Here is a 22,757-nt window from a genome sequence, read left to right as displayed (position 1 = left end):
TGATACCAAGTCACACAATTGTTAGGTCACATGAAGGCAAATTACTTGGCTTAATAAAGTGTCTAACACACAATAGATTGCTGGGAGAAATATCAATAACCTCAGATATGCACATGACACCACCCTTATGGCAGAAAGTAAAGAGGAACTAAAAAGCCTCTTGATGAAAGTGAAAGAGGAGAGAGAAAAAGTTGGCTTAAAGCTCAACATTCAGAAAATGAAGATCATGGCATCTGGTCCCATCACTTCATGGGAAATAGATGGGGAAACAGTGGAAACAGTGTCAGACTTTATTTTTGGGGGCTCCAAAATCACTGCAGATGGTGATTGCAGCCATGAGTAAGCCAAGCTTACTCCTTGGAAGAAAAGTTAGGACCAACCTAGATAGTATATTCAAAAGCAGAGACATTACTTTGCCAACAAAGGTCCATCTAGTCAATGCTATGGTTTTTCCAGTAGTCACGTATGGATGTGAGAGTTGGACTGTGAAGAAGGCTGAGCGCCGAAGAATTGATGCTTTTGAACTGTGGTGTTGGAGAAGACTCTTGAGAGTCCCTTGGACTTCAAGGAGATCCAACAAGTCCATTCTAAAGGAGATCAGTCCTGGGTGTTCTTTGGAAGGAATGATGCTAAAGCTGAAACTCCAGTACTTTGGCCACCTCGTGGAAAGAGTTGACTCATTGGAAAAGACTCTGATGCTGGGAGGGATTGGGGGCAGGAGGAGAAGGGGATGACAGAGGATGAGATGGCTGAATGGCATCACTGACTCGATGGACGTGAGTTTGAGTGAACTCCGGGAGTTGGTGATGGACAGGGAGGCCTGGCGTGCTGCAATTCATGGGGTCGCAGAGTCGGACATGACTGAGCGACTGAACTGAACACACAATAATTTCTTTTCTTTTTCTCTTTATAGGGAATGCAGCTTCATCCTCCAAGCATAGGGTACAGGGAAAATACTACACTCAATTTTCTGAGGATAATATCCAGTGTTTTTTTTTTTTTTTTTTTTTTTTTTTTTTATGAGAGAGGGAGAGGGCAGGAGGAAGGAGGGAGAGAAAATTTTGCTACAGTGCAACTGAGCCAACACTCTGCAACTACTAAGCCCGGATGCCACAACTAGAGAGTCTGTGAGCCACGGCAAAAGATCCACCCGACACAACAAAGATCCTATGTGCTGTAGCTAAGGCCTAATGCAGCCAAAAAATGAATGGATAATTAAAAAAAAAAAAAAGATTCTTTAAAAAAAATAAAATTTTGCCAAGGCAGCGCCATTCCAATGGAGAATTGGCATTGCTTGGGCTTTGCTGCCCCCTGGTGGCCATTGTGAGTAGACAGTGAAAGTGATAGCCGCTCAGTCCTGTCCGAATCTTTGTGACCTCACGGACTGTAGCCCTCCAGGCTCCTCTGTCCATGGGATTCTCCGGGCAAGAATACTAGAGTGGGTTACCATTCCCTTCTCCAGGGGATCTTCCTAACCCTGGAATCGATCCCAGTCTCCTGCACTGCAGGCAGATTCTTTACCATCTGAACCACCAGGGAAGCCCCGTAAGTAGAAAGAGCTGCCCCTAAATGCCACCTGGAATGGCAGGAACTGGGAGAGGCCTTGCCGTCAACACATTCTGATTCCCCACGCACTAAAGGGAGGCCATGTGGTTCCTGGGCTAGGGGTAGTCAGGAAACACTGAGCTAGTTCATTACATAGATGGGAAAACTATGGCCTTGAGCATAGGTGGCCCTTATCCGAGGGAGACACCAGGACAGGAGCCAGGCACTCAGGGGTCTAGACAGCAACGCTCTTTCTACTGTGCCCTGTCTGAAGCGATCATGCCAAGTAAGCTCCAAAGACCCCCCAGAACTCACCTGCCGACCAGGGCTGGGATCCCTCTGCTGCTGCTGTGTCAGGAGGGTCCCCCAGCCTGTGCTTGTTCTTCTACGGCGGTGGGGCACATCTGTCTAGACCCCTGAGTGCCTGGCTCCTGTCCTGGTGTCTCCCTCGGATAAGGGCCACCTATGCTCAAGGCCATAGTTTTCCCATCTATGTAATGAACTAGCTCAGTCTTAGCAAGCAGCCTGGTCCCTATTCCTGACCTTCAGGACATTTCCCCTTGCCTGGGCTCCAGACGGGCCTCTCTGCCTCCTCCCATACTGGATCCGGTTCTGCCATCTGGCGGTGAGGCGCTCCGTTCCCTGGCACACTGCAGAGATGGCAGGGCCAGGGGAGCTGGAGCTGGGAGGACAAGGAAGACGGAGTAAGTTCTTCGCAGCATGTGGCACCCCCAGATGCATCTCTTCCCTGAATCCTGCGGGACAGGTGCGGTTAGTCTCACACTACCTCCGAGGGGGTTGAGATGTAGGGACTGGTGTTACCTTGTGCAAGCTCACACACGGGTTAGTGTCAGGGTGGACACAGTGAATGCCCTTGAGTTCTGGATTTGGGAACTTCAGTCTGCTCACGACTAGACACACCATTCTCCACTGCCCTGCGGCACTCACTGGGTGTTGTGGCCACATGGGCACCTGGGGTAGCGTCCACTTTGTACAAACTTATTGTGAAGTAAAACACTCAAAGGAAAAGTGCACAAAGATGCATAACTCCATGATCTATTAGAAAAGCAGCTGCTTGTAAAATCACCACCCAAGTCACCAAAAAAAGGATGCCGGCAGCAACCCAGAGCCTCTTAGCTTTCCTGACCACTGTCCCCGTCCTTGCTTTTCTTTCTACTGGATTGGCCAAAATGATGTTATGAAAAGCCTGGATGAACTTTTTGGCTGACCCAATAGTTTTACAAACCTACGCGTGTGCCCACGCCTGACGGTAGTGTGACCCTTATGTAAATGGAATCACATTTAGCATCATTTTATCTCTGACTGCTCTCATTCATCACTCAGCACCCACCCACAAATATTTTCATGGCTGGAGGACACTGACATCACAATTTTGTCAGTGGATGTGGGAACTGTTTCCAGGTCTTCTTGTACTGACCATGATAACTGCTCTGAACATTTGTGTACATATTTCTTGGTACATATCTGTATTCACCCCTTCATGGATTACTGCCATGTCATGGTGAAGGGGCTTGCATAACTCAATGAAGCTATGAGCCATGCCTTGCAGGGTCACCCAAGACAGACAGGTCATAGTGGCGAGTTCTGACAAAACGTGATCCACTGGAGGAGGGAATGGCAAGCCACCCCAGTATACTTGGCGTGAGAACCTCATGAACTGTATAAAAGGCCAAAAAGATATGACACCAAAAGATGAGTCCCCCAGGTCTGAAGGTGTTCAATATACCACCAGCCAATCTTAAGAGAAATCAATCCTGAATACTCATCAAAAGGACTGATGCTAATGCTAAAGCCCCAGTATTTTGATCACCGATGGGAACAGCCGACTCATTGGAAAAGTCCCTGACGCTGGGAACAATTGAAGGCAGAAGGAGAAGAGGGCATAAGAGGATGAGATGCACCATGTCCATGATGCAATGGACGTGAACTTGGGCAGACGCCGGGAGATGGTAAGGGACAGGGAGGCCTGGTGTGTGAAGAGTCGGACATGACTGAGTGACTGAACAACAATAACAACATATGTATTCACGTATTTCTGTTGGGTATCTAAGTGTACTTCTTTCCTAGAGCTTCCGTAACTCAATCTCTCAAACTGGGTGGCTTTAAAGCACAGAAAGTTATTCTTTCTCAGTTCTGAGGCTATAAGTCTGAAACGAGGCGTTGGCAGGACTGTGCTCCCTCTGAGATTCTGGGCAGAATCCTTCCTTGCCTCTTCGCAGCTTCTGGTGGAAGCGGGCAGCAGCCATCCCCAGTGCTCCTTGCTTTGCAGCTGCGCGGCTTCTGTCTCTCCATCTGCACGTGGCCCTCATCCCTCATATCCTTCTGCTATCTCCCTATAAGGACAGTGGGCACAGTGCCCTAAGGGTCACCCTATTGCAGTAGAACCTCTTCATTAATTACACTTGCAAAGACCTGTTTCTAAATACGGTCACATTCTGAGGTACTGGGGGTTAGGATTTCAACATTTTTTGTTGTTGTTGTTGTTATAGCACAACATATATTTCAAGTGGACAAAAAATTAGTATCAGTTACGACCAAACAACAACAACAGTTTCTTATGCTGCCTTTGATTGGGAGCTTCCTTTCCTGTACTTTGAGGTCTATACGACGTTTCTAGAAAATTTACTACTGTGGAAAATGGAGACTACTTAAATTGAACGGAGGTAGGGGAGGCCTGTGGTTTTTCTTTTTGATTAACTGCTGTAATACTGTCCTTCAAGGTGGCTGAAGAGGCTTCATATTTTTAGACATCATTAGGGGCCGGAGCTCTTACAGGACAGCTCTAATGCTGTATGAATTCTGCCACTTTGCTAGCACTGATATGGCTCTTGGGTCCACCACTCCATTAGAACTATTAACTCCATTCAGATTAATTTTTGTTACAGATCTTACAAGGGGCTTTTTCTGGATATCTAGGTCCACTCTTCTATTTTAAGGCTGTATATTTGGTTTGCGTAAATTGTCTGAGCCCATGGTGGCTGCCATCTTACATCGCTGTCGCTCAAGATCAACATATGATTTTAGGGAACATAATTCAATCCTTAGTTACAATTCAGAGTGCAGATGCTAGTTGTCTTATCAGATCCCAAGAAAGGACTTGAGTGTAGATTGTTAATCTGTGAGGGAAGCACTTTTGAGGCAGGGGAAGCGTCTGGGGCACAGATTTTAGGATGGACTCATTCTAGTGCCCCAGGTGTCTCACCAGGGCACCAGCAAGGTGATAGGAGAGAAAGCCAGGGAAGCGTTCCTTGATTGCCACTGTGGGCAACTGGATCAATCAATCCCATTTGGGGAGCCTCTAAAGAGCTCTATGGTGCTTCCCCAGTGGCTCAGAAGGTAGAGAAGTGAGGGAGACCTGGGTTCAATCCCTGGGTTGGGAAGAACCCTTGGAGAAGGGAATGGCAACCCACTCTAGAATTCTTGCCTGAGAATTCTGTGAATGAGGAACCTGGCGGGCTACAGTCCGTGGGGTCACAAAGAGTCAGACATGACTGAGTGACTGACACTTTCACTTTTCACAGAGCTCTGTAGAACATGCCTCCCACTCATCCCAAAGAGGGACGGGAAAGCTGGCCATTAATTTACTAACTACTGTATCTTACTGGTTGCAAGTTGTCCCCAAGGGCATAAATCCTCTGTGGGCTGCTCTGCACTTGAGTGGACAGGCTTCTGCGGCACCAGAGAAAGGTCTCGGAGGCAGGTCCTTGCGGTTGGATGCTGTCGGCCTCAGTTGTCCACTGCGGACTCAGGTGAAGCCAGGGCTGTGGGTTGAGTCATCGACAGTGTCTGCTCCAGCGCATGCCTTGTGATGCTTCTCCAGAGAAGACATGCAGATGGCCCACAGGCACATGAAAAGATGCGCAACATCATCTCTAATTATCAGCGAAATGCAAATCAAAACTACGAGGTCTCCATAAATTAGGTCCTTTGGTCTGAGATGTTATTCACTATTCCATGCAGTAAAGCAAGAGTGTGTTGGGTTTATTTGGGGAAGGTCTATTCTGTTTTCTTGAATCATCTGTGAGTTCTTGCACCATACCACATGGACTTCATGATCTTTGAAAGTCCTGATATCTGGTAGACAATTCTCTCTTTTCTTGGTCTTCTTCTTCATTGGCTGTGCTTCATCTTTTGCATTTCAGTATACATTATAAAACTATCTTGTCAATTCCATAAAAAATATGTCAATTCTTTGAGCAGGCTTGCATCAGCTCTGTAGACCATTTTGGTTTTGGAGGAACTGACATCTCCACACCATTGAGCCATCTAATCCATACAAATCACATTGTTGTTGCTCAGTCGCTCAGTCATGTCCGACTCTTTGCGACCCTGTGGACTGCAGCACACCTGTCCTTCACCATCTCCTGGAGCTCACTCAAACTCATGTCCATCAAGTTGGTGATGCCATCCAACCATCTCATCCTCTGTCATCCCCTTCTCCCCCCACCTTCAATCTTTCCCAGCATCGGGGTCTTTTTCAGTGAGTCAACTCTTCGAATCAGGTGGCCAAAGTATTGGAGCTTCAGCTTCAGCATCAGTCCTTCCAATGATTATTCAGGACTGATTTCCTTTAGGATGGACTGGTTTTATCTCCTTGCAGTCCAAGGGACTCTCAAGAGTCTTCTCCAACACCACAGTTCAAAAGCATCAATTCTTCAGCGCTCAACCTTTTTTATGGTCCAACTCTTACATCCATATGTGACTATTGGAAAAACCATAGCTTTGACTAGACGGACCTTTGTTGGCAAAGTAATGTCTCTGCTCTTTAATACGCGATCTAGGTTTGTCATAGCTTTTCTTCCAAGGAGCAAGAGTCTTTTAATTTCATGGCTGCAGTCACCATCCCCAGTGATTTTGGAGCCCCCCAAAATAAAGTCTGCCACTGTTTCCATTGTTCCCCTATCTATTTGCCATGACGTGATGGGACCGGATGTCATGATTTTCATTTTATGAATGTTGAGTTTTAAGCCAGCTTTTTCACTCTTCTCTTTCACCTTCATCAAAAGGCTCTTTAGTTCCTCTTTGCTTTCTGCCATAAGGGTGGTGTCATCTGCATATCTGAGGTTATTGATATTTCTCGGCAATCTTGATTCCAGCTTGTGCTTCATCCAACATGGCATTTTGCATGATGTACTCTGTATGCAAGTTAAATAAGCAGGGTGACAATATACAGCATTGACATACTCCTTTCCCAATTTGGAATCAGTCCATTGTTCCATGTCTGGTTCTAACTGTTGCTTCTTGACCTGCATACAGGTTTCTTAGGAGGTAGGTAAGGTGGTCTGGTATTCCCATCTCTTAAAGACTTTTCCAGTTTGTTGTGATCCACGGTTAAAGGTTTTAGTGTAGACAATGAAGCAGATGTTTTTCTGGAATTCCCTTGCTTTTTCTATGATCTAATGGATGTTGGCGATTTGATCTCTAGCTCCTCTGCCTTTTCTAAATCCAGCTTGTACATCTGGAGGTTCTTGGTTTACATACTGTTGAAGCCTAGCTTGGAGGATTTTGAGCATGACCTTGTTAGCATGTGAAACGAGCACAGTTGTGGGGTAGCTTGAACATTGTTTGACATTGCCTTTCTTTGGGATTGGAATGAAAACTGACCTTTTCCAGTCCTGTGGCCACTGCTGAGTTTTCCAAATTTGTTGGCATATTGAGTGCAGCACTTTCACAGCATCATCTTTTAGGATTTGAAATAGTTCAGCTGGAATTCCATCACCTCCACTAGCTTTGCTCCCAGTGATGCTTTCTAAGGCCCACTTGACTCCACACTCCAGGATGTCTGGCTCTAGGTGAGTGATCACATTATTGTGGTTATCTGGGTCATTACAATCTTTTTTGTACAGTTCATCCATGGATTCTTGCCACCTCTTCTTAGTGTCTTCTGCTTCTGTCAGGTCCATAGTGTTTCTGTCCTTTATTGTGCTCATCTTTGCATGAAATGTTCCCCTGGTATCTCCAATTTTCTTGAAAAGATCTCTAGTCTTTCCCATTCTATTGTTTCCCTCTATTTCTTTCCATTGTTTGCTTAAAAGGGCTTTCTTATCTCTCCTTGCTATTCTTTGGAACTCTGCATTCAGATAGGTTATCTTTCCTTTCTTCCTTTTCCTTTTGCTTCTCTTCTTTTCTCTGCTATTTGTAAGGCCTCCTTCAACAACCATTTTGCCTTTTTGCAGTTCTTTTTCTTGGGGATGGTTTTGACCACTGTCTCCTGTACAATGTCATGAGCCTTTGTCTGTAGTTTTTCAGGCACTCTGCTGCTGCTGCTAAGTCGCTTCAGTCGTGTCCGACTCTGTGTGACCCCATAGACGGCAGCCCACCAGGCTCCCGCGTCCCTGGGATTTTCCAGGCAAGAACACTGGAGTGGGTTGCCATTTCCTTCTCCAATGCATGAAAGTGAGAAGTGAAAGTGAAGTCGCTCAGTTGTGTCCGACTCTAGCGACGCCATGGACTGCAGCCCACGAGGCTCCTCCATCCATGGGATTTTCCAGGCAAGAGTACTGGAGTGGGGTGCCATTGCCTTCAGGCACTCTATCAGATCTAATCCCTTGAATCTATTTGTCACTTCCACTGTATAATCATAAGGGATTTGATTTGGGTCATTCCTGAATGGCCTAGTGGTTTCCCCTACTTTCTTCAAATGAAGTCTGAATTTTGCGATAAGGAGTTCATGATCTGAAGCACAATCAGTTCCTGGCCTTGTTTTGGCTGACTGTTTAGAGCTTTTCCATCTTTAACTGCAAACAGTATAGTCAATCTGATTTCAGTATTGACCATCTGGTGACGTCCATGTGTAGAGTCATCTCTTTTAGCTTCTTCAGCGTTACTGGTTGGGGCACAGACTTGGATTACGGTGATATTGAATGGTTTGCCTTGGAAACAAGCTGAGGTCATTCTGTTGTTTTTGAGATTGCACCTAAGTACTGCATTTCAGACTCTTTTGTCCTAGGTCATTGCTATTTTTGATGCTCTTAAATTGGATTTCAAAGTTTGTTATTTTTAAATTCAGGTGCATATAGATATTAAATAAATTTACACTGACTTTGTATCCAGCAATTTTTTTCAACTTATTATTTCTAATCATTTATCTGTGAATTCTTTTGGGTGACCTAAGTACTGAATGCTATGAAGAAAAACAGTCCAGGTTCTTGCTTTCCAGTCTTCAGAACTTACTTCTCTTGCTTCTCTGCACTGATGGGGTTTCTATGATGTTATGTGGTGAAAGGAGTCAACTTTATCTGTCTCCTAATCTGAAAGGGAACACAGTCTACATTTTACCATTAAATATAATGCTTTCTATAGTTTTTGGTTTAAATATTTCTTATAAATATTTGAGATATGTCAAATGCAGCCTTGTGAGAAACTCTGACTGAGCCCGATGACCCAGCCCCACCAAGCTGATCCATACAAACTGAGAGATGTTTGTTGTTTTAAGCTGCTAAATATGGGGGTAATTTGTTAAACAGCAATAGATAACTCACACAGAAGGATGTATAATTTTCTCCACAAAGTCCAACCTAAAGTGACTGCAGCATCCTGTGGCAGAAAAAGCATGGGTTTTAGAATCAGATAAACAGGGTTCCAGTTCTTTTGTAGAGTAAGTTAATCATCATCACTCAGCCTCAGTTTTCTCCCTGGAAATGAGATAGCCATTCCAGTTCTTTTGTAGAGTAAGTTAATTATCATCACTCAGCCTCAGTTTTCTCCCTGGAAATGAGATAGCCATCCACCTTCCACCTCTTAGAGATGCTGTGATTACACGGGAGGAAGTGACATCTCAGTGCAGGGTCTGGCACACAGGATAAGTACTTAAATGCCTAGATCCCGTCCCACCCATGTGACAAAGTCATCTAGGTCACTGGGGCTTTTAAATATGCTCAATATATTTCCTGGATAACATCAGAGTATATTGTATAGCCAGGGGGTGCAATTTTTTTTTACATTTTTAATTGGAGTACAGTTGCTTTACAATGTCATGTTAGTTTCTGCTGCACAGCAAAGGGAATCAGTTATACATATACCTATATCCCTTCTTTTTTAGACTTCCTTCTCATCTAGGTCAACAGAGCACTGGGGAGAGTTCCCTGAGCTTTACAGCAGGTTCTCATTAGTCGTCTATAGTACTTTATAAATAGTAGTGTGTATATGTCACTGTATGTCAGTGTGTATATGTCAGTGTGTATGTCAGTCCCAATCTTCCAATTCATCCCACCCTTCCTTCTTCCCCTCGGTATCCATAAGTTTGCTCTCAACATGTGTCTCTATTTTTGCTTTTCAAGTAAGTTCATCCTTAGCATTTTCCTCTAGATTCCACATGTTAAGTGATATTATATGATATTTTTTTCCTCTGACTTACCTCACTCTGTATGACAGGTTTATCCACATCTCTACAAATGGTGCAATTTCATTCCTTTTTTATGGCTGAATAATATCCCATTTTATATATGGGTAGAATATCTGACATAGAAAACCTTGGAAATTCAGGATATCTGGTTGCCACACCATCGTGCCAGCTCCCCTTCATGTTGACAGCTATCACAAACTGCCTACTCTCAACATGTAGATTATTTATCCCCCCACCCCTGGTTGGGCCCCTGCTGCGGGTTACTGAGTTGGACATTTCACGTCACCAGCAGTTGAGTCCACTGGGTAGGATCCATTTCCCAATGACCCCACAGGCCTCACTTCAAGTCAAGCCTTTACAATTGTTGCTGTTGCCGGTAAGAGTGAAGGCCTAGATGTGATAACATCTCCCATTGCCTATGCTCTGCGACGGGTATCACCTGCAGTGTGCAATGGCCCCTAAGGTGAGAAGCAGGATTTGGGGGTGGAATACAGGGCTGAGACTCCAACTCTCTCACTTCTTAGCTTACAGGACTCTCGGCAAGTTGTTTTCTCTGAGCCATTTATCTTTTTTTTCTTCACTTATAAAATGGGAGTAAGAATATTTACCTCCTCTGGGTCATTCTGCAGATTATACTGGAGCATTTGGGAAAAGCATGTGGCAATCTGCAGGTACTCAATACACAAAGAGAGCAAAGTCCACACAGCAACAAAGGCCCAGCACAGCCAAAGATAATACATGAATAAAACTATTAAAAAGAAATCTTTCCTGTGCCAAGGGGTCCACTGGGGGGAGGGTGGGGCAGCTGGATACTCATAGGGCTTGCCTCAAAGTGTAGTGTAGGACCTGAGTATGAGCATCACCCAGGAGCTTGTTAGAAACTGAGAATCACAGGCCCCACCCTGGACCTGCTGAATCAGGATCTGCATTTCCACAAGGTCCTCAGTGACTCAGCGCTTGCCAGGAACCTGAAGTCCTGCATTGCTAATAAGCTCCATGCAAGAAATCACCGAGGTGAGGAATGGAGAAGAGGCACGACGTTGAGGAGACAGCAGCAAAGATGGGTTTGCAGATTTGGGGAGTTCTTCCTGTGTTTGCTGCATCCAAAGAAGGATGACTTCTCCCTGGCATGAAACTGAACTCTGATGAGGATGTTATCTAGCACAGAAAAGTCAAACCACTCATCTGAATAAATAAGCATCAATTTTATTGAATCATGAATAATTTAAGACTGGTACAATCATCAGCTTTATTCTCTATGACGTGGGGCATGATCTCCGGCAGATCATTGGCAAATCCAAAAACCTCATGATAAATGAAAATTAAATAGGGAGGGAGGGAGGGAGGGAGGAAGGAAACATACCGTACACAAAATACTCAATTCCTAGTTTTCTCTTTAAAAATGGCTAGAAAAAATTCATCAAAATGCAGCACTTTAATCAATTATTTACAATTTCTATGTTACAATGAAAAAATGTACATCTTATAGAACATATTTCATAAACTGCTCCACTGGAAACAACTAGATCAAAACAGCAAACCTTTCATTTCATATCCACAAAGTTGGATTATTTATTTTTCTTTTGAAGTAGATTCGCCACGATCAAATCTGAATACACAGAATTTTGAAGTTTAAGCATCAACAATAAAATAAAAAAATGTCCCCAAGATTACAACAAAGATCTAGGTAAGTCTCGTTCCATGTCCCACCCCTGTCCCACCCACCTCCTTAAATTAAAAGGAATTCCCATCTCATTTATGGCCTGTAAAATTCTCGGCAGTTTGGGAAGAAAACTTTTGGCTTCCATCGGTAACTCAACACAAATGTTGCATAGAATTTCAGACATTTTCAAAATTAGCCTAACTGTAGAAAAAGGCAAAAATGGAAGCATTTCGGACAGAGCCCTAAATGAGCACAAAGTCACTTTGTCAAAGGTGAGCGACACAAAAGGAAAGCAGGACTAAAGTAAGAAATGTGCATATCAGACAACCCTGCTTCCCGAAACGTTAGGAAAGACACCGAGCTGTGAATCGTGCAGGGCTCCGCTCCTTGACACCACCAGGCGGTTGCCAGGCAGCACCAGGGACAGCGGTCTCGGCGCTGGGCCCAGCCCCGGTGGGAGGGAAGTCTGTGGGGTCGGGCAAGAAAGAAAGAGTGAAGAGGGAGTCGTCAAAAGAAACGTTTCAAAGGATATTGGCAGGTGTCTACTCACCACGTGACTGGGAAAACTGCCCACGAGGAGGAGTAGTCCATTGTGCCTCCTCCCAAATTCACAGTATGAGCGTATAAGGTCATCGCTGGGAGACAAGACTGAGGAGGACTGTTCTTCAGGTTACACAGAAGGCTCAGGGTGGTGGCCCCGAGGTCACAGGCTAAAATACATGCTTTGAACATTTTATGAAAAACAAAACAGAGTAAGACACACTCACACACCCAGATGACTCAGGAAGGCTTAGCAGAACCCAGTCTGCTAAGACTTTTTAAAATTAAGATTAAAGAAAAGAGCACGTCAAGAGGTTTGCCATTCACCTGTTAGTGGGACACAGTTCACTTTTCATTTTAAAGAGGAAGTAAATGGTGTCATCCAATGTCACGTGAGTGCTTTCAGGTCAAGCTCTTGTGGGAAGAAAATAACATGTTTGGGAGAGGGACGTTTGGAAACAGAAATGTAAAAAAAAAATGGAGTTAAAAACCCTGATCATTAATAGAGAAACCCCCCCTGGGGGTCTGATAAAAATAAAACAGAAACAAATGATTCAAAGACTGACCACACTCTGTAGAGAAAATATCAGCACGTTGAAGACACGTACCAGCAGAGCATGACTCGGCAATGCCATGTAACACTGCGGGAACTTTTGCCTTTTCCTGCACAAGAGATTGCTGTCTAGTCAGGGTGTTAGCTGATAAGAACCTAAAAAAAAAAAACGATTTTTTTTTTCCATTTTCATAGTCGTGCATCCACACGAAAGAGTCTTTCAGATGAGAAAAGTCACATTAACTGAGTTCTCCTAGTGAGTACATGACTTGTTAGCCCTGTTTGCTCTGATGTGGAAAATAGAAAAACAGACCCCAGGCAGGCACAACACTCAACAATGATCACGGTGAATACAAAACCAGTAAGGCATCGCTTTGGGAAGGTCAGCACCGAAGAGGTCAGGCAAGACTCATCACCAGAGGCTGCGGCTTCTGGAAGGGGGCGGCCACCCCCGCCTGTTGACTTGTGTGATGTCCCGTTGGTACTGGGGAAAGTGCAAGTGTTTTGCGAGGTGACCTCCCACCCTGGCCCTGAGGCTGGGGGCTGGCACGCTGGAGGTGTCGACATGCGTCCTGTAGCCTCAGGGAGGAGGAGGAAAGGCAAGGTCCCGCCCACCCACACGCTGAGGATGGGGTGCTGGCCCCACCTTCAAGGGTGCAGCGACCGCAGCCCCAGCAGGAGGCGGCGAGTGTGTAGAACCGTGAAGATGGACAACTGAAAACCAAAACTCAGCAGGACCAAACCAAAAGCTAACTCCTGCGGTTCTCACGTTCACCAAAGGATGGATTCTGACCATGAAGGGGAGGAGAGGGGGAAAAAAAAAAAAACCTTCAAAATCAAGAGTCAGAAAGAAAGAAGTCGACCTCATTTTCAAAGGAGGTGATGGGTTCGCCAAGGTAGACCAGTTCTGACTGTACACAGTGTTAGCAGGAACAAGACCAGACGCGTTTCCGTGGGAGAAGGACTCGGACACATGCAGCTCGGCCTTTACAGCCGCGTCCACTCGGCCGCACACTCTCGCTGGAGGATGAACCGGAGGCTGACAGATCTGAGAGGTGGGGGTGAGCTGGGACAGGCGGAATACCTCTCGGGTAAGGAGAGCACCATTTCGAAAACAAACAGAAGAGAAAGCACGATTTGCTTTTACTAAGGTTGCCCTGTGATGTGGCTCTGCGGTTTGCTGAGGGCGTCCAGAGCAAGGACCCCGGCGGGCACCGGGTCTCTCTGGGGCCGGCGGGGTGGAAGGGCGTCGGCAGGGTGGAACAGCATCGGCGGGGTTGGGGGTGGGGGGGAGGGTGGACCCGGGCTGCTGTCTCCGTTTCCAACTCTGCTTCCATCTCCGGGCAGCTCAGGGCAAGGAGGCTGCTTGGTCTCAGAGCTTCAAAAGGGTTTGTTGTTGTTGCTGTTTTCCACCTTCTCGTTTCAACGCTGATGGTCCTTTCCCGAGAAGTACCTTTCCGAGGTCACGGCAACAAGGCAGAACCGTAATGAAAACGGAAGATAGTGCAGTTTTCGCTGTGAAGGACGCGGGCCCGAGGCAGCCAGCCCAGGGCGTCTGCACCCAGGTCAAGGCTGGAGGACGAGGAGGGGCGTGGGGCTCCCCGCAGCGCTCACGCGGCGGCCGGGGGCTGGCTCAGGAGGGCGTCTTCGGGGGGCACGGGGAAGGCCGGTGCAGGGCGAGGAGGATGGGGGAGCTTGGACAGGGAGGAGGGCGGGCTCCGGGTCCCGGCCCCCGTCACAGAGTAGACTCCAGGGACGAGTCCAGGATGTCGTCCTGGTGGCTGGTGCTGTTGGAGTCACTGTCGTAGCTCTGGGGGCTGGAGTAGTTGGCGGCCTCCTGCAGCCTCATGAGCATGTTCATCTGGGGAAAGAGCGAGGGGCGTGAGCCGGCTCCTGGTCTGCGCAGAGCCGCCCACCTGCGGCCTCTCCGAAGCTCACGCCCCCGCCTCCAGACTCACCTTGACGCTGTGGCCCACCGTAGATGGTGGAGCCAGGCTCCATGGACTCTCGAGCCAGGCTTCCAGGGTTCAAATCTCGGCTCCACCACCCCGAGCTGAACGACTGGGGCACGTGACTTAACCTCTACACCTCAGTTTCTTCATTGGTCATGTGCGAATAATTATACCTACTCTATTACCTTAGGCTGTGGATGAACAGACACAGAGGTCGGAAAACCCAAAGCCCTCTATATTTTCACCCTTGGGAAGAGCACCTCACCCCAGTGTAGCCCTCAGCCTGGGTGACATGCCAGCCACGTGCCCCAGCTTCTGGAACGCAAACAGCGGCACCGCTGACCTCGAGGCCCACGGCTCCCCTTCAGTAAGCGTCCAGCCCGTCTGCACCCCCGGCTCTGGCCAGAGGGCTCCCTAGAGTCACCTGTGGCTTCAGTTCCCACCAAGGCTTCCATGGGGAGGGGGGACAGCATCAGCTACAGGTGGAGCCTCGGAGCCCACGGAGGCCTGGATTCCGACTCAGAAACCTTTGGGGAATTATTTAATATATCTCATCCATCAGTTCCTTCTCTATAGCCTGGAGAGAATAGCAGTGCCCATCCCATCGGGCTGAAGGAAGGAACAAACGATAGGATGTGTGCTAAACCCTTAGCATAGGGCCCGGCACAAAGTAACTACTCAGTAAATGTGATACATCTGCTATCACCACCATCATCACCCATCCCAAGAGTTCAAAGGCAATGTTCTTGTATCTCCCCTGATCCACAGTCTGTGGGTCATCTGTGTTGATGTGGAGATGGGGAACCGAAAGCGACTCTTATTTACAACTATAAATTGTGTGTGTATATCTTTTATATTGGATCTAGCAAAATTAGGAAGATAGCGTCTCTGAGCTATCTTCAGATTTGCTGCAGCCGGGCATGAAATCTGGCTACCCCCCTGGCCAGCTGCCCCTCAGGATGCCTAGCAGAGTACGCCTGGGTGAGCCAGTCACAGAAGCACCACGGGCTGGTGTCCATCCGCATGGCCACAACCACAATGGGGTGGAGCAGAAACGTGAAGGAAAATCCTTCACAGCTAGGATTATTCATTCACTCATCAAACATCCCCTGTGTACCCGCAGTATATGGTCTGGAGTGAAAACAACACAGTCCTGTCCTCCTGGAGTCCTTGGTCTCAGGAGGGCAAGAGGTCAGTAAACAAGAGGGCTATTAAAGCCAAGATCTGTGGCCCTGGGCAGAGAGAACAGGACTTGGGGGAAGCACCAAGTAGCTGACTTGATGTGCAGGGGTGGCCAGGCCGGCACAGATGACCTCTGGGGGCCAGAGGTTGCCAGGAGAATTCTGTGTAACTATTCTAAGAGCCCTGGGTCTTACCTAAATGCTTTCTGTGTTTAGTGACACAAATATTTCTGGTTAAGAAAAGACAGTCCAGGGATGAGCTGACCATTCTATCCTCTAGATGTCCCAAATTCTGTTTTTATGTAACTTAGAGTATATCGGCTTGAATCCACAGAAAGAGTTCTAGGACTTTCACTTTTAATAATGGTTCCCCTGTGGCTCAGCGGTAAAGAATCTGCCTACAGTGCAGGATACTTGCAGCAGATGTGGGTTTGATCCCTGGATTGGAAAGATGTCCTGGAGAAGGAAATGGCAACCCACTCCAGTGTTCTTGCCTGGAGAATCCCAGGGATGGGGTAGCCTGGTGGGCTGCTGTCTATGGGATCACACAGAGTCGGATACGACTGAAGCGACTTAGCAGCAGCAGCAGCAGCAAGCTGCTAAGAGAGCTCAGGGCTGAATTTATAGCATGACCACGGTCGCTTAACCATGCAAGGTTCTGGTGTATGTGCTCCCACCTTCTTTTATAGGACTTCTGATGCAGCTCTAATTTCACAGTATGCCTACGCATGGGTCTTACACTGGCAGAGAGTACTAGAATTGTAGGGTTACAGCCTCTGGCCCAGGTTCTTCTTAAAGGGCCTTTATTGCTTTAGCATCTGTGGAGTAAAGATGCTCAGGCAGCGTTAAGGACTTAACTCATGTCACTGGCCTGGGGACCCACACTCAGGCCCCCTTGGCCTTTGCTCCACGAGCCCCTCCTGTCCTCAGACCTCCCCCTGCCTGAGCTCTGACGCTCTGGCTCGAACTTCTGCCCTTAGCATGCTCTGCCTCTGCTCAGTTACTAGTGGGAGGGTCTAATGGCACAGGACCAGACATCGTAAAGGTGAACTCAAAGCAGAGGGCAGAGAGTGGTGTAGGGACGTTTAGGGGGAAAAAACCAAATTCATAACCTTTTACCTGCAAACTTTCATGGGGGTCAAAGGCATTAGTGAAAAACTAAATACAAGGAAGAAAATATTGGCCAAAATGTCCCAAGCTTGGGATGGGTCTAACCTTCCTAAGCAAGACCGGGGCTCGGTCACCTCCAAATTTCCAGCACGCCCTGTATCACACCCAATACTCAGTGAGTGCTCAGTGAACGCCAAGCTGCTCTGGAAGCAGGGAACTCACCAGCGGGTCTCCTTCAGTGTCACTGGGGGGCATCTGCTTGCTGGTTGACCCCTCCCGAGGCATGGAGTAGCCATCGAAGCCAACATCCTCGGGCCGGAGCTGCAGGAGAGGGGGCCACTCGTGCTGCTGTGGGCTGGCCGCCCAAGGATAGGTGTCCATCACCCACTTGGCGGGATCCTCCCAGGGGGCCCGCCTTCCATACAGCTGGAAACAGACAAAGAAAGAGCAGTCAGGAGGTGGGCCGAGACCCCTCTGCAGTCCTGGTTTTGCAGCTTTCTGAAAAACTCTCCAAACCCAGCATCATTATGCTTACCTTGATGGAGTAATTCCACTTGCAGAATTCTATCCTAAGGAAATCATCCAAGGTGCTGAGACCAAAGGTGGTGTGACCCAGGAGTAAGAACACTGGAGGCAGCCTGACCTAGGTCACCTCACCTCTGCCACTGGCTCACCGTGTCACCCTAAACTCTGAGCCTTGTGGATCCAACTTGAAAATCTGATTTGAAGCGTTTGCCAGTTTCCATGGTATAAATACTCTCACTGTGGCCAGTCACTTATCAACGTGATGTCACTAAACGCGGAGCTTGAAAGAGGTGCTATCGTCCCATTGAGGAGGCCTCCCCACCATGGCACACAGATGGGGGTGCTGGGCATTAGGACTACAGGTGGAGACCACAATAGCCCTGGCTCAATATGACCCCATTTCCTGAAAGGAGTCTGACTCTCAGGGGCCCTCTGCAGAGGTACTGGTCAGTTTCAGAACAGGAAATTGTTAAAGGGGCTCCACGTGGGTCCTGGGATTGCAACCGTTTCTCCTCCCTCATGTATTTCTCAGAATTGTTCACGACAACCGATTTCCTCTTAAAGAAGAAATTAACACAAAATTGTGTAAGACCAGTGCCATGCCTCCAAGCTCCTTTTCTTAAGTCAGAAATACCTAGTAATACAGTGACTTCAGTGACTTCTCCTGGCAATTACAAGCAATGTAGACACTCTTTAAAACAACAAAAACCTAGGCTGCACCACTTTCCAAGGCTCGGCACATCATACAGAGAGGCCCTCTCTGTAGCCTTCCTCTTCAAGGCCACCCCCTCCACCACACCTTACAGCTTACTGCACACCAGGGATTGCGAGAAACACTTGACAAGTATCTTGTTTTACCACCACGTGACTCCGAGAGAAAGTATCACTACCCAAGCGGGCTCCAGAAGGACAGGAGGCAGAACTGGAATCCAAGTCTGTCCAAGCGTGTGAACCACTGGAGCCTGAGCAGGCGTGGCAAAGTTGTGCTCATAGCCAGGATAAGATGTGCCCACCCAGGACAGTGCCCCCTCTGTGGCTCTGGAAGGGCACCCCTCTGTAGGGGTACAAAGAACCAAAGCCCTCTGGACCACCATGGGTGCAGGGGGCTTGGCAGTGGAGTTACATGTGGACCACAGCCTGTCTGTCTGTTCTTTCAGGACTCTTACAGTTGAGGCAGGGGGGAGTGTGGGAAGAGAGGGCTGACAGTACAGCAGAGCTGAGATTTGACCACTAGAATCACGTCTTTCCCAGGTCACAGGCTAACTCAGCTGGAAGGAACTGGGGTCACCTATCCCAGCCCCTTCATCTACTGGATGGAAAACTTGGGACTTAAAGAGAAGAGCCAGTTGTAAAAGGTTTCAGAGCAGAGTTGGATTCAGAGCTAGGACCCCAGCACCCTTGTCTGAGCCTTTCCTTTCTCCACCCCTCCTGATGAACTCCACTCTGAACCACTCAATGGTATCAAGAGTCACGTGGTTCAGCCACAACCGGCGCCATGAGATGCAGGCCAGGTGTCCGCCTGACGAGGACACGTCACCTGGGCTGGACCTGCTGTCCCTCTGGCCGTGTCACCACTGATAAGCCACCTCTGATCTCTCTGGGAAGCGCCTGCCCTGCCCAAACTTCAGACAGGCCCCCCCACTTCCCTGCATCCACAGCTGCCTCCGCCTCCGCTCGAGACACACAGCCTCCTATGAGCTCATGGCTCTCAGACACCAGGGCCCCTCCCGTCTAGCGCCCTCCAGCCCTGTCTACCATGAAATCTTCCTTACCCTGGGGCAGTGGTGACTCCGAGGCCGGAGAATTGAGTCTGGCATTTCAAAGGCGATTCACAGTCTGCGCAGGAGGGGATCACATGGAGGTGCATGTACGCACACGTGCGGGTCAGGGAGGAAGGGAAACGCAAGCACTTGGGGATTTTTAGAACTGAAGAAGTCTTGGCAGATTAGAAATATTTCTGCAACTTTTAGCTTCTCCCTCCAAGGACTTTCCCTACAGAGCTCAGCTGACTTTCCCATGCCCGATTTCACGTGTGGGAGGCTGAACCAAACGTCGTTTCTGACAGCTCCTGCTTCTGTCTCCATCCTCCAGGATGAAGAGGAGACACTCAGAACTGTGGAATAACAGAATCTAGAATCCAAGCTCAGCAAGTTCATAGAGAGTCTGGCCCCGTGGCTTTTAAATTTTTGCTCTGCTCCCCAGACCGTACTACTCGGTAGTTTGAGGAGCTTTGTAGTTCTGCGCAGCCAGGCTGAAAAAACTCCTGGCCCACACTTTTCAGGTTACTGTTGGGAAATCTGAGGTTTAGAGGAAGGAGGTCTACCCAGGGTCTCAGAGCAGGTTGGGTCATCTGATCAACGATCCCTGCTCTCCCCTCTTCCAGCAGAAGTCTTTTGAATGACTCTGCAGGCTTTAGATACTTTGGCAAGTGTTTACATCGACAGCTCTAAAGAGGAACAGGGCTGGGGGCTAAGTCATAAGACAAAAGCACTCTAGGAGCATCTAACATCATTTGCAAGAACAAGGAATATTTTTACAAGTCTCCCCTTTTGCTGCTAGACATGTTCAAGTCCAAGTGATGAATGGCTGGGTAAGTGCCGTGGCAAGCAAAGGAGCTATCACAAAGCTCCTTGGTCCCAAGGCAGAGCCCTGAGGCAGCTCTGGGAAATAGCAGACAGCTGTACACACAGACAGACAGACAGGACATTCACTTTCCCCAAAGCAGGGAGGAGCCTGGCATGACCACTGGGTCAGGAATAGAGATCCACGACACTGGAAACTGAAACCTCAGCCACTGACTCTGATTTATGACTCTCTGGATGCACATGTTTATCACACACGAGGGCATCAAGGTACAGACTGTGCAAGAACCTCCAAGCAATTGTGCATGCATGCCCACATGCGTGTGCATGCTCACACACAAATTTTATTGGGAAAAAGACTTAGGAGTCAAAACCTGCAATGATATCTGGTATCCACTAGGGGGCAATGCCACATCTCCTCTAGGCAAAGCAGTGCCCACTGAGGGGCTGACTGGAAGCCCGTGGTGAGACCTGACTGCAGCGGGGTCTCTGTGCTGTCTACCACCACGGGCAGTCCTGCCTAAGCCTAATCTGGGGCTTCACCCCTTCTCAGCATATGACCTTCGCCAAGGGCTTGCCTGCTTTGAACCACAGTGCACTCACCTTGTGGTCACGTCACTCACCTCGCAGGGTCAGGGAGGAATAAATGGCCCACCAGTGCCCAGCACACAGTAAGCATGGGACTCCAGGTAACAAGCAGAATGAGGAGTTTTGAATTTTTTTTTAAATAGGAGAATCTTTTTGTCAAATGAAATCTTACGTATAACTTCATGCTATGAAACATAATACTTGGGTTCCCTGAGCCACATGAAGCATCTAAGGTATAGAGCAGGGGTCTTAGGACAGCCTAGAAAATGTTGGAAGTAACTGAGAAGTTAGCTACAGGCTACGACGCTGGCTCATCCATACCCCAGCAAGTGAACTGCTGCTGCTGCTAAGTCGTGTCAGTCGTGTCTGACTCTGTGCGACCCCACAGATGGCAGCCCACCAGGCTCCACCATCCCTGGGATTCTCCAAGCAAGAATACTGGAGTGGGTTGCCATTTCCTGGGGAAGGGTCAAAAACTCCCATGAGCCCTGGTTTCCTGTCTATGAGGTGCACACTGGGCTGTGAGAAATAAATGGGATCATGTCTGTCGGGCCCCTGGCACAGTGTCTGGCAGGCAACAGCCATTCAATAAATCTCAGCAAACTTTCCTTCAAAACTAGAGACACGAAGAACAATCCAAAGTTCCTCATGAATCTGCAGATTCTATGGGGTCTCCGGGACTAATGAATGGCACGAAGTCACAGGTTTGGGGCAGGAGGGCTCATTTTTGAGCAACGTGGTATAAGGCTAACTCTGGCTGCCTCCCTGGTTGTGTCCATGTTCTTGCAAGACTGTCCTTCAAACAACCTCAACAGCATAAGGAGCAGATGACTTCTCTTGCCTCACAGAGAACGGATGGGTCTCCTGAGGTGGTGGCACATTTCTGTCCCTTGTCCTAAATGGGCTCTTTCACAGACACCCCAAAGCCCTTTCACCTGCAGACTCTTTGATTTTTGTAGGAAAGAAAACTACTGCCCTTATAACCAACTCATCAGTAACCTCTCGAGGATAGGTAGGGAAGATCTCACTGTGCTTTTAAGAGCTCTGCCCACAAGGCCTTCTTTGAAGCTGAGGTCCAAGCAGCAAGGCGTTAGCACCATCCAGGCTTGGTGAGGACCAACGAGGGGCCTCTACCTTACAGCTCACGGCTGGAGCACAGACCGAGCTTCCGCCTCCCCGTTAGCGCCTCTTTCGGCAGGAAACCTTTATTCAACAGCCCCATGAGTTTTTCCAAGCACACTCTAGGTTCTGCACCAGAGGATATATTTAGGTAAAGAAGCAAAGGGGAGAAGTAGGTGGTGAGGCAGAAATAGAAGGAAACTGCTTCTTCCTCTCCTGCAGTTCCTTCCGCTTCTTTCCAGCAGTGTGAGTTTCCCAGAGGTGCCTGCCTACTATAGTCCCTGGAAGCCCCTGATGGGAACAGAGAGAGGCTTCTGGAATGAAAGACTTCAAGATTCTAGCAGGGGCGGGGAATACTTCCACTGGCCCCCCAAAATAGGAGTGACAGGGTGGCCGTTTGGGTTTGTGGTCCTAACAAATCCATTTGAATAAAGAATACATGATGGTTACTTAACCCAGGCCAGTGAATTTGTCTACCTAGAGAGATTCCACTGCAGAGATCTGAAGTCTTACTCTTTTTTTCCCTCATGTAATCCACCTTCAACGAAATAGAAATGCTGCCATCAATGGCAGAAATAGCTGAAGGGAATACAAACTTTTAGTTGTGAAGTAAGTCTAGTCAATAATATGGTAATAACTCTGCATAGTGACAGATGGTAATGAGATTTACCATGGTGTAATTTTACAATGCATAAAAATATCAAGTCACTATATTGTATAGTTGAAATGAATATATCATATGTCAATTACAATTTAACAAAAATATAAAATGCTGCCATTGATTGATGGTCTTCAAACACTGAAAACTGATTTGGGACTGGTTAAGGGACTGCCTCATTTCTTGCTACCCTCTGCCTTCACAATCACTTGTGGCTTGAATTTGTGGCCTACATGTTCCAGGCCAATGAAACACCCGTGGCCGGAGGCACAGCGTCTCCTTTTCCGAGTTCTGGCTGTCCCGAGTGGCTCTGGAGACCATCAGTGGTGTTACACATTGCAGGGATACAATGACAGGCTCAGCCGAATATACGCAA

General features: G+C 47.8%; 1 protein-coding gene and 1 pseudogene across 2 annotated transcripts in view; both read right to left on the bottom strand.

Moving 5' to 3' along the window:
- Positions 1–4,259: 4,259 nt before the first annotated feature.
- On the bottom strand, positions 4,260–4,580 carry LOC129654205 (ubiquitin-conjugating enzyme E2 variant 1-like; annotated as a pseudogene).
- Positions 4,581–11,096: 6,516 nt separating this feature from the next.
- NAV2 (neuron navigator 2) overlaps positions 11,097–22,757 on the bottom strand; it is a 420,664-nt gene continuing 409,003 nt past the window's right edge. For both annotated transcript variants that reach the window (XM_055581343.1, XM_055581341.1), the window contains 2 exons: positions 17,132–17,335; positions 11,097–14,527 (listed from right to left, as the gene is read on the bottom strand). In XM_055581343.1, coding sequence (XP_055437318.1) covers positions 14,402–14,527; positions 17,132–17,335 — 330 coding nt within the window. In that variant the 3' untranslated portion in view covers positions 11,097–14,401. The remainder of the gene's footprint in view (positions 14,528–17,131; positions 17,336–22,757) is intronic.

This window comes from Bubalus kerabau, chromosome 5 (genome assembly GCF_029407905.1).
Source record: "Bubalus kerabau isolate K-KA32 ecotype Philippines breed swamp buffalo chromosome 5, PCC_UOA_SB_1v2, whole genome shotgun sequence".
Taxonomy (NCBI): domain Eukaryota; kingdom Metazoa; phylum Chordata; class Mammalia; order Artiodactyla; family Bovidae; genus Bubalus; species Bubalus kerabau.
This window is presented reverse-complemented; position numbering and strand designations above follow the sequence as displayed.